Raw genomic sequence first — 11,607 nt, 5'->3', positions numbered from 1 at the left:
ACAGATAATCACGACACGATGGAACCTCTCCATGTCGACTTAATAAATAAAAGCATCGAACTGCCACTGAGTTGCAATGACTGATTTACTACTTTTTAAAAATGACTAGATAGCAACCGCACGTAGCTCATACAACCATTGCTCTATATGATTACAATAAATGGCATCGTATAGGCTATCCAACGAGCCACTCCCAAAACCCTCAGACGGCCTGTCGCTGAACAGTGAGCTGAAGAAAAGAGATCGGTTTTTTTGCCGCACCCTGTATATATAATTATATAGTCCATGAATTCGATAAATTGAGTAATTTTTTTCCGATTTTCATTAAATTTGGCTTGAAGATGTTGGGCGGGATCAACTTGAATGAGTTCGCAAACCAGCATGATCAGACCATGGGAAAGGGGTTTTATGGGGTAAAATTTGGGTTTTCTCATTTTTGACTCCCAAAACATGAAACAGTTGGTATATAACTATTATGTTTTTATAAGAAATTACTTTGAATCAGGCGATATATATAGTTTTCAAAACAATAAGTTTTGAAAGTCTTTTGACTAGAGTAGAATCTTGTATTTTTTTTTAGAAATCCTATAAAATTATTATAAACAAAATAGATCTAGAGTCACTTCTTTCTGTTTTATGCAGAACTTCTTTCTGGTTTTTTTGCTACCTTGGGTGAGAGGTGAGTAGGTTTTGGTAAAGTTGATTATTTATAGGTTTAAGTATTAGTCATCCGTAATGGCAGTCTTTGCATCTGATTTGTTACCGCAATCAGATATTAATGGTGGTTACTTGTTCCACACCACAGGTTGACATATTCAGCAATGATGTTGAAGAATTTAGGATGCAGACACAATTAATCATTGAATACTTCATTAATTCACCACTATTACAACATATGTCATTATGTATGTAAGAGAAAATAATTGTTCAATATACTCAATCAAAGAGCTTTAGGGATCACTGTCAATTTAATTAAAAGACAGAAATGTGATTTGCTATTCAAATCATGTCTTGTGAGTCACAATAACTGTTCCAATAAAAATGTTGTGGTGTACGCAAAAAATTGAGGCACATCAACGTCATTAACTAGCCATCGCTGAAGAAATACTTCAGGTGAAGTTGTATCCACCTTTCGTTAGAAAGCAAAAGCGCAAAAACAATTTTAATGGAAACTGGATCAATCCTTTTCAGAACCTTTAGACCTTTGAATGTATTTAAATGCGAGTATCGTACTATAACCATTGATGAAGTAATATAATACTAATACTTATATTACTTCATCTTTTACATAACTATTGATGGGTTTTAAAAGTTTCTTTAAGTCTTCCTGTCTTGTATAATAACTCTCTAGTATAATATACATTTCTGACACAACCATGGGATGAAAATGAAACCATAATATAATATTATAGGAAATAACAACAGAGATAACTTTTTATTTTCAACAAAAGACTATTTACAAAAAATAAACAACATAACAAGTGTTTAAAACATAATGCTAAGTTATTTACCCATCTTTATTCTTTGGCAATTTCCCCCCCGAATAATCGTGAATAATGTAATTCATTAAATCCGTCAGTCCTTCAAACTCTGTTCTGCTCTGAGGGGGATTATTTTTTGGGATTCTCGGAAGAATTGATCCCATTTTATCTCTGAACTCAGCCATCTGGAGATAAACAGAATAAAATATTACAATTTGTATGAAAGAGTTAGATCCCACATATTAATTGAATACAGGCATTGACTATACAGAGTGACCCGCAAGTAAGTACAAAGAATTAAGGAGGTTCTATAGGTAAAAATAAAACAAAAATAAAGGATATAAAGATATTAGATATAGTCTTGATATTAAGATAAAAATGTGACAAACACTTTTATTTAGCACTTAAAATGTCATATCAAACAATACTAATGTAAAAAAGATTGAATACAAAAATATGAAATATTACTTGTTTGTAAAAAGCACAAACGGTAAGGGATTTCCCCACCTTTTGGGGATAAGTTACTCAAGATAATGCCTTTGCCTCACCCTGCCAAAGAGTATGAACCAACAACTGGCAAAGAAATACTTTACTTTTATTTCTTTGGGACACTCTCGTATTCACCCTGTTCCAAAGTTGGGCAGGCCCGAAGTTATAGTGGAATAGATTACAGAATAGGACCGGAACCAGTTCGAGTCGGCTGGGGTGAGGGCAAGCGGTATCCAATAAGCTTTCAGAAAACTGTCCACTGTTGCCAAGTTGTGCCACGCACTCAGTCTTTGCCCGACAGCCGACCTGTGCGTTTCGAGCATATCCTCCTGTTTGGTCAAGAAATTGCCTTAAAGTGTGCTTATAATTCGAAACAGCCGAGTAACAAAGCTACAAAAGGCATCTCACTCCATTCTACACTCATCCTTAACTCATATTTAGGTTAAAATACGCTCATAGGTGGCGTCCACATCTCAAATGAATAATTAATATGGTAGATTGTATCCTCTTCATTTCGATGTTAATTTTGTTTCATGTATCAAACAATAAGCTGAGCAATATTTTAGAAGATTTTTAGAACTGCTATACAAATTGTTTGGTCATATAAATTTACTGTTAAATTTATTAATTTTATGTTTATACATTTTTCAAAAACTGCATCTGGTAGCCGTTTGAGCCATTTTAAAGACAATTGTGTAGCAAATAATCAAACCAAACCATAATAATGTATGGGATGAATTTTGTGTTCCATACTATATAAAATTATAACAATACTAACCAATACCACCAAGAACAAATACATTATTATTTTGTAGTGTTGAACTGACTTACCCTACAAGTGGGACAATAGAGGGGGGAGCCGGGCTCTAACTTAGGTGAAAGTCAGCTCACCGGCCAAGAACGAAGTGGCAACGTCGCATCCCCTACCTCTTCAAAGGCCAGTCCTATTCTGTAATCTATTCCACTATAGTATGTGACACGCTATGGGCCCGAGAGGTAGTTGAGCCCCTTACATACACATTTATATTTCTAACGATACGGTTTTAAAAGTAAAATGGATTAAGTTATAAAAAATTGAGAATTCAAAAATTTTTTTTTTTTTTTTAGATGTAACTAGAACTACAAACATTTAAAACCCTAGACACGCAACACTTTACACGACTGGTATTTTCAAATTTTTTACGGCACTTTTTAAACTCACTGCCCCTTGGCTTATTGCTCCTTTCACAAAAAAGGCATGAGATATTAAAATAAAGTATCTTGTCGAACATAAATAGAATAAGTGAAAAAACTACAATAGCTTTTGATCAATAGCCAACTAAAATATGTTTCTCACCCAATTCAACAAAGAGAACTGACATTGGTGAGCAATGAAAAAATGACATTACAAATTAATTACAAATAAAGATAAGGCGGAACATGTAGCGTCCAACGTATATCCTTGGCAGCGATTCCTTGCGCAAGCAGTGGCAGTGATGAGTCATGAGTGGGAACCGAGAGTAAGGAGGATTCTACAGTTGCGCGATTTAAAATATTTTCTGTTGCTTGCGCCCCCTAGAAAACAAAAAACTCGTACGTCCCTGGGCCCATTTAAAAACGCGGTACTGAGAGCAAGTAAACATATTTTTTTCCTTACTAAGTTTATCAGAGGCTCATCATCATGTTCAGTTGCTGTTTCCACTAATTACATTTTTCAAATTAAATTCTAGTTCTTTTAATCATATCAGTTACAGTAGCAGTTAGGCCTATAGTTCAAGGCATGAATTTTGTATCAGTTGCTTTTGCTTCGTTTTTTTTGTTTCGCTTCCTTAAACACCAGTATAATATTTGTATCAACTCATTTTTAACAAACTTTCAACATCAGTCTCTGGGATTAGATATTTAATTGCATGCTGAATGCTTTGCTAATAACATTGAGTGTACACATATAAGAGTTGTCACATAATAATATTAGTTGTTACCGATTTTGGCGACGTAGTTTGGGCCGCTAACGCTACTCTGCAACAGCGCTGTTCAGGTAATAATTTAACCTCCATTGAGTGGCTACTCTAGTACATGTATACTCAATGTTAATAGTCTCTGGATCTTTAACAAAGGTTGAGTTCCACCTTATGGATATGTCTTTTATTACTTTCAATCTTGGCAATTCTACATTACTTTGTCACTTGCTAAATGACTCATTTGAAATTAACTATGGCTTTTGCTTTCTTTGAAATAGCTTTAAAAATATCACTATTTTCAACAGTACTAGCTCCAAGCTTATTTTACAGTTAAAGCTTCTGGTGTGTAGCTTGGGCTGGCAGGACCAGGGTTCAACAAAAACAAAACAACACGGATAGCCCTGGAGAGAGTACAGAGGTTGAACTGCATTATCATCACAGGAGATATGAGATCCTACCCATCTGCGGCCATAGAAGTGATTTTGAATCTGACACCTCTACACATTATGGTAGAGAGAATAGCAAGGGAGACTCTACTTAGAATGGAGAGGAATGGCACGAACATGTCCTCCTTGGTTTGCAGTGAGTCATTCCCGCCAGGTCTAAGGGATCTGATGTACCTTCCAAGGGATTCTAGGGTAAGGAAGTACAACTTCATAAAGAACTTTGTTGTTGAGCTAGGGAATAAACTTGGTTGGAATGGAAAACCCCTAAATCATTTTGGAATCATGATCAGGTAAATTGTATAGCCTACAGCTGGTTCAAAGACGAATGAGGGAGTATTTGGGCCAAGAAACAAATACCATGAGTTGTTGAGCACTCCCTCAGCATTTTTCAGGCTGAGGTTAAGGCTATTGAAATGAGTGCTCAATTCAACCTAAGTAAAGGATGTACAAGAAAAGGAAAATTGTTATCCTGTCAGATAGCCAGGCTGCCATTGGAGCACTGAGCTCATCAGTTATCAGCTCTAAGATGGTATGGAATTGCTGGTAAAGTCTGAACCTGTTGGGAAAGAACAAAAAGTTATTACTCCTGTTGGTACCCGGACATCAGGGTATTCAGAGAAATCAGGAAGCAGATCAGCTTGTGATGCAGCTACCCCCCTCATAGGGCCAGATCCAGGATGTGCACTCGAATACTCGTTCTTCAAAAAGAAGCTCGAAAGGAAGATGAAAATGTAACCAGAGCTTAAGGCTGGACTCCTCGTCCAGGATGTCGGCAAGCTAAGGAATTGCTTGGAGGATACGACACAAGAAGGTCTGAGACTATGATCAGGCTGAATAAGAACTGATTGAGAATGTTAATAGGTTTTCTAACTGGACATTGTAGGCTTAGAGGTCATATGAAAAAAATGAACATCGAACAGGAAAGTGACTGCCGATTCTGTCAAGACCCATTGGCTGAATGTGATGCGGTTGGGCAAAAGAGAGCCAAGAGCTTGGGCATACACCAAGTAGCAGTTGGAGATTTTCTGCAGTTAGAACCCCACCTGGTGCTTAACTTCATTAAGGAGTTAGGACTGGAGGGGGTTCTCTAGTCAAAGACTAGGGACTAGTTTGGGGGACACAATAGATCCTTCAGGTCACAGTGTAATATTCCCCCAACGGTATCATCAGTATCAGTGTTAGTATCAAGGGTGTCTGCTACACAAAGGTTCAACGTACATACCCATCCTCCTTAAACAGAAGGGTTTTAGAGTATAAATACCTTTAACACGTTCGCTGCTACGGACGTTCCGGAAAGTCAGAGGGGCCATCTGGAACGTTACCATTCATTGTAGTTTAACGTTTCGATGGATCAGCCAGCTCGTCACGAGCGTCCTATATTTCTATGCAGTTCGTAAGGGACTTTTCTGACAATAAAAAATATAGTTTCCCAAAATCACCACCAGGGTCGTATAGAACAGGGCTTTGTCCCACCTCTTTCCATCCTGCTAGATAGCGACACTACTTTACCGACTGCAACCTGGGTAGTGCTGGCTATCCATCAGAATTGCTTGGTACTATGTCCAAAGCCAGTTTTATTGCAGAACATTGCTATCCAGTATAACTACTGTTGTTTTTACTGCAATTCGGTGTATCAGCGGCAATGTTATGCAGCGGCGAGCGCTAGTTCAGCTCCTGGCGCTGTCCCGGCATCTAGCGCTCAGCAGCGAATGTGTTAAAAGGAGTTTAGAAATACACCGTTTGCTTCATTAAAGTATATTCAATTCTTTCATCAGTAATATTTCATCCATCACTAGGAAAATTGGTAGGACAGTTTTATCTACAATAAAGGTTGTACTTTAATACTTTATACTTTAAGGTAGGTAGCTTAGGACAGGGATGGAAAGGCAGGTATCGTATTGAGTACCGGTATTCTAATCATCTAATCAACTAATCTCGAACAAGCATTTTCTGACTTCTCGGCAAAATAGGAAACCTCTGAGCGGGTTCAGTAAGCTATAAGCTATTTAAGTACAGTAGACTCCCTCCTATCCGGACTTCTCGGGACCGAGGCCAGTCCGGATAACGGGTTTTCCGGTTAAACCGACGTCCCCAAAAACTCAATATGTAACTCAAATATTTTACTTAAATTTAGGAGAGCACTGTATTTAGACACGTGATCACTGGTCTCAAATCTTTCCCACGAGAACAGTCGTTTCAGTACCACCCACTTCCTGCCGATTTAGTCCGGTTAAACCGATGTGCTGATAAAAATTTACCGGTTAAAGAGATGTCATTTCCGCCGAGTGTAGTCCTGTTAAGCCAATGTCCGGTTAAAAGGTGTCCGGATAAGAGGAAGTCTACTGTCATAATAAGTCATTGAATTGAAAATAAACTAAACCTTACATTCTTGGCACCAGAGAGGAGCCATATCCCAGCGCATGTAGCACTGACCCCACACACAGCGTAGACAGAGCCCCATTTGAGAGCTCTCGCGGCCAATTGCACTCCTGATTCTGGCAGCTCTCTCGTGCTGATCATCCCCTTATTAAAACTGGAAGGATCCTCTCTCCTGGCTGACATTAGAGTAGCTCCAAAGGCGGCACAACCTGCAGCGCCAGCCACCGATGTCAGGAACAGACCAGCTGGAAACCAGTTAAGATTAAAAATTGATAGGCTAGCAGCAAATGGTAAAAATTAATACAAATCAGAACACTGCAACAATCACAAAAATTCATGTTTTTTTAGAAGGATTTTGACATATCTCCCTAAGCTACAGGTCAGCACATAGTTAGGCCTAGTCCTATTTTTCTAGGTGAAACTGAGGAAATATAAATCTATTCCTTGTAGATTGTAGCCTCCGGATTGCAGTGAAACTCCGCCAGGTTAGCGTCTGTTATAACTGATTAGTTACCAACCATAAATGTTTTTACGTGTTTGTATTGTGTGTTTATTTATTTATATGCTAAACGAGAGCTTTTCATGAAGAAAGGAAACGTCCTTATGATAGATAGAGAGATAACGCTTTTTAAGATCAAACTGAAATTTTTGATTTGCCTGCTTAGGTAATGTTTTGCACATGGTTGTTTAGCTACCTACATGGTTTGATTTGCCTAATTTTGCATGGTGTTGTTCTTTTTACTTTCTTCCCCTATACCATAGTATATGGAGAAAGTATTGTTTTCGTCAAAATTTTTGAGTTTGAGTTTTGAGTGGAAAGCCTATATCCGTTTTGGGTCCCACTGGACCCAAAAAAGTGGTTTTCGATGTGATGTCTGTGTGGGTGTCATCTGTGTGTCTGGATGTGTACAGAGCTAGGGACTACACCTGTGGTCCGATTTCGATGAAATTTGGTATGTAGGTTCTAATCCATGGTATCTCCAGGCATTTTTTTGAAATTTTGATTTTTAATGGTGATTTTCCGATAAAAACCCATAAAAAAACGGAAAAAACAGATTTTCTCAAAAATGGCCCAAACGATTTTGATAAAAATTTAGTATGTTGTAGCCCTTTAAATTCTTAACAAAATGGTACAAATCCCATTTCTGTAAAAATTACGGTTCAAAAGTTATTGAAAATTATGTTATTTTCCCATAAAAAAAACCCATAAAATAACAAAAAATAGGATTTTAGAAAAAATCCGGTTTTGATTTAACATAGTATGTTATGGTCCTTACAATTTTGATCGTTTTTTCATTTTTTAGAAATTTTGATTTTTAATGGGGATTTTCCCATAAAACCCCATAAAATAACAGAAAAATAATATTTTCCCAAAAATGGCCCGAACGATTTTGATAAAATTTTAGTATGTTATAGTCCTTTATATTCTGAACAAAATTGTACAAATCCCATTTCCATATATTTACTCTCACCGCTTACACATGATAAAGGTTGTTGACAAACTTATGGGAGAAAGTATGTGTCAGAATGCTGATACCGTTTATTTATTCTGTTTTGCAACATGTAACAAGGTGCATAATTTATTGTAGTGTGTTTTTTTTACTTTCTCCCCCTTAGGCTAAGATTACTTAGTGAATCGAGAAAGTACCTATTGTTTGTATCCAAATTTTACAGTTTATGAGTTTTGGGTGGATAGCCTAACTAATTCGTTTTGGGACCCTCTGAAATCAAAAAAGGGATTTTTGAAGAATGTCAGTATATGTGTACAGAGTCACAGGCCACACCTGTGGGTATTAAATTAATCAAGGCCTATCTCCAGGCGTTTTTAGAATTTCATTGGTGGTTTTCTCATCAAATCTGATTTTCACTTATTTGTATTTAACAATTTTGATTGAAATTTAAGTAACTTAGGCCTAAGTTATTTTAAGTATAACTTAACTTATGGTTATTTTAACTCTAAACAAAATGGTACAACCCTTAACTTAATGCTGTAAAAATTATGGTTCGGAAGGCATTGCAATTTTGGTGATTTTCCCATTAAAATATCTAAATTCAAAGCCTACTTCCAACACTTAAAAATCCCGTTATAAGTTGTTGACAACAGGGGCGGCTCCAGAGCACATATAACATTATAATATTTTGGTAGATATTTCAAAATTATGGGCCTAAGTAAATAAATAAAGAAATTTAACTTAATTATTCAAATAAAGGGAAAGCATTCAAACTAGGCTAATTATTTTGCATTTTAATTTGAAAACTCCCCCCTTTTAGCGGGTAAGCTCTTCAAACCTCTCGTCCCCAGATCAAACTCAATTTCTTGATCCTTGTCTGGCCTACCCAAAAAATTATTCCTGGAGCCGCCCCTGGTTGACAAGCTAATGGGAGAAAGTATGTGCAATTATGATGTTAGGCATAGGCCTAGGTACCGTCTAGCCGAATATAGTCTAATAATTGATGCCACATGATGTGAGTCAAGACGAACTCAAAATTAGTTTATTTGAATAATGTAAATTTAATGTGAAATAGGCTACATTAGCATATGCTATTGTTTAATACTGAATGGCCAGATAAATCTTTGGGCCTAAACCAAAAATAATTAAAGAGGTTAGCATTTGCCTAGCCTATTTTAAGTTAGGCTAAGTTTATCATAGAAACCGTGAAACTTTAATAGAAGGTTTCATCCATTGTTGTTCTTTTAGGGTAGTACTTAAGGCAATGATTGTTACCTTTCATATTGTAGGATATTTTGTCTTTGAGGGCCGAAGCCGTAGGTTTATCACTATTTTCATCCATTTAAAAGACAAATAGGGCTAGGGCTAGGCCTGCCTTACTCGGTGCTCAAAAAATAATGATTCTACGTTTGTTGAACATGCATTGCACACCAAAACTTTTGAATGATTATTATCTACATTTGGAGCAGTTTAGTTTTAAATAACACTTCACTGGGTTAATTCGTTAATTAATTGAATGATTATTATCTTCAGAAAACTCAACTCAAATTTTCTTTGAGGTTGAGTTTTTTTTTGAGTTAGGTTATTTTTTTTTGTGAGATTATGAGTGAGAGTGAGGAGAAGGAGAAGATGCGAGAAGCGAAGCGATTGTTGAGAGAGAATTTACGATGATAGAGGAGGAGATAGGAGAGGGAAAGAGGAATAAGACGAGAACAGAAACACTTACTAGAACTACTGTAGAACAGTAACAGATCATGGTGTAAGCAGATGGCAGGAGTATGTATATATTATTTTTAAGTCCTTTGTTCATTGTTGGGATTAAATTAACGAAAAAACAAACCATGAAACTTTTTAAGTATGCTTTGAGTTCAGCAATAATTGTTTTTAAGAATATCTCGTGTTTTGAAGCTTAAAAATTTACTAAGCTGAAAATAAGACAAAATACTATTTAAAATTAATGCTAATACCATGATCGAATACATTACCTCTATGCATTCGATTGACTCATCCAAACGTTTTTCAAGATCTAATATACTTACTGGAAGTTGTAAGCCAGCCGACTTCATGCTGCTTTACATTATAGATAAGCTAACAAAAAAGTGGCCGTTATGAAACACTCGAGTACACAAATCAAATCAAAATCTCTTTATTCCTGAATAAATGTTACATGTTTGTAACAAATTGTGTATTTACAGGAAAATTAATTCCCAAGTAGACTATTCGTCTGTGTTTGGGTATGAGTTGCTAATACAGCTATACCAAGCTCAGTGAGCTATACACAGGTGACAAAGGCCCATAAACATTCAGAAGTACTAGCATAGATAAAACATACTCCCTTAGTAGATTTCTCATCCTTATGGAACAGCTGAAGACAATTTTATTGTTAGTTCATGTACGGTTTATGCAGAGGTCGTGTTTTGTTTACAATTTGTTTCCCGTTATTACAGCCATTTAAAACCTCGTTTAACCAAATAATACAATCTAATCATAAACAATAACTTGTCCCCTAGTTATATAACCAAACAGTAAAGCACAAATCAAGAAATTAACCCTAAAATAATGGAAACAAAGTTTCATCGACACTAGCGCCTTTGTGTCACGTACATGAACTAGACACGAAAAACGTGCTTCAAAATTTACAATGGGATGAGAAGTCTAGACACTTAATGATGATAGTAAATAAAAAATATATATATATATATATATATATGTATATATATATATATATATATATATATTAACAAGATGAAGAGGAAAAAAACCTAATTGCATCGAAACACCCAAAACTTAAATTTAGTGATTGCAAGTGGTATTTAGCAATGAAGGAAAAAAATAAGTGATTTGGTGATGCATGAAACTGCACAAAATTATGAGTACAACGATTTGAGTAATCCTTCTGATTGTTCCCTGCCGATATTTAAAAGCCAGCTCATGACTCTACACACACGGCAATTCTCTCTCCCCTGAAATGCTGAGTTCTAGCTGGTTCTAGTGGTGAGCACTTTTTCACCTCAAATTAGTTGACGAATATCGAAACTGGAAAATCGATACTTTTACCGCTCGATTGTTTTAGAGTAATCGAATCGGAATCGGAGTAAATTTTATTGGTTTGACTGCAGCGAACACATAATAATAATAACTAGTGTACATGTTGCTCGAATTCGAGCAATTGCAAAGTATTACAGGAGTTATATCAAAACGAATAACAGTCATATTTACAATGAGTTTAAAAGAGTCAACTCAAAAATTACCGGTGTGTAACTCAGACCATGTTTATCTTCAAAAAATCTAAAGTATTCCGGCCGGTTTTCTTCTTCTTATAATGCGTCGTAGTACGGGCAACACAGGTCATTGATAGAGGGCCAATTGAGAACGAAAAGTCGTTTTGGGGTAGTGTTAGGGCGCATTTGTAACCTAATAG

The 11,607-nt window shown here is 36.3% G+C and overlaps 1 protein-coding gene across 1 annotated transcript; it reads right to left on the bottom strand.

Annotated features, from left to right (window-relative positions):
- Positions 1-1,416: 1,416 nt before the first annotated feature.
- On the bottom strand, positions 1,417-9,750 carry LOC128987049 (transmembrane protein 242-like). Its single transcript, XM_054407717.1, has 3 exons — positions 9,462-9,750; positions 6,742-6,980; positions 1,417-1,666 (listed from the first exon to the last, which is right to left on the bottom strand). The coding sequence occupies exons 1-3, from the start codon at positions 9,526-9,528 to the stop codon at positions 1,508-1,510; spliced, it is 465 nt and encodes a 154-aa protein (XP_054263692.1). The 5' UTR covers positions 9,529-9,750; the 3' UTR covers positions 1,417-1,507.
- Positions 9,751-11,607: the final 1,857 nt, after the last annotated feature.

This window comes from Macrosteles quadrilineatus, unplaced genomic scaffold (assembly GCF_028750875.1).
Source record: "Macrosteles quadrilineatus isolate MER2022 unplaced genomic scaffold, UCM_ALF_1.0 Scaffold_2__2_contigs__length_208266976, whole genome shotgun sequence".
In the NCBI taxonomy this organism is placed as follows: domain Eukaryota; kingdom Metazoa; phylum Arthropoda; class Insecta; order Hemiptera; family Cicadellidae; genus Macrosteles; species Macrosteles quadrilineatus.
Note: the sequence above shows the minus strand (reverse complement) of the source record. Positions and strands in the feature narration are given on the sequence as shown.

Coding starts and splice junctions, on each gene's coding strand:
- LOC128987049 (XM_054407717.1), bottom strand. CDS start 9,528: ATGGATGAAAATAGTGATAAACCTACGGCTTCGGCCCTCAAAGACAAA. Junction 6,981..9,461: donor AATATCCTACAATATGAAAG/GTAACAATCATT, acceptor ACTGGTTTCCAG/CTGGTCTGTTCCTGACATCG. Junction 1,667..6,741: donor TCCTCTCTGGTGCCAAGAAT/GTAAGGTTTAGT, acceptor GTTTATCTCCAG/ATGGCTGAGTTCAGAGATAA.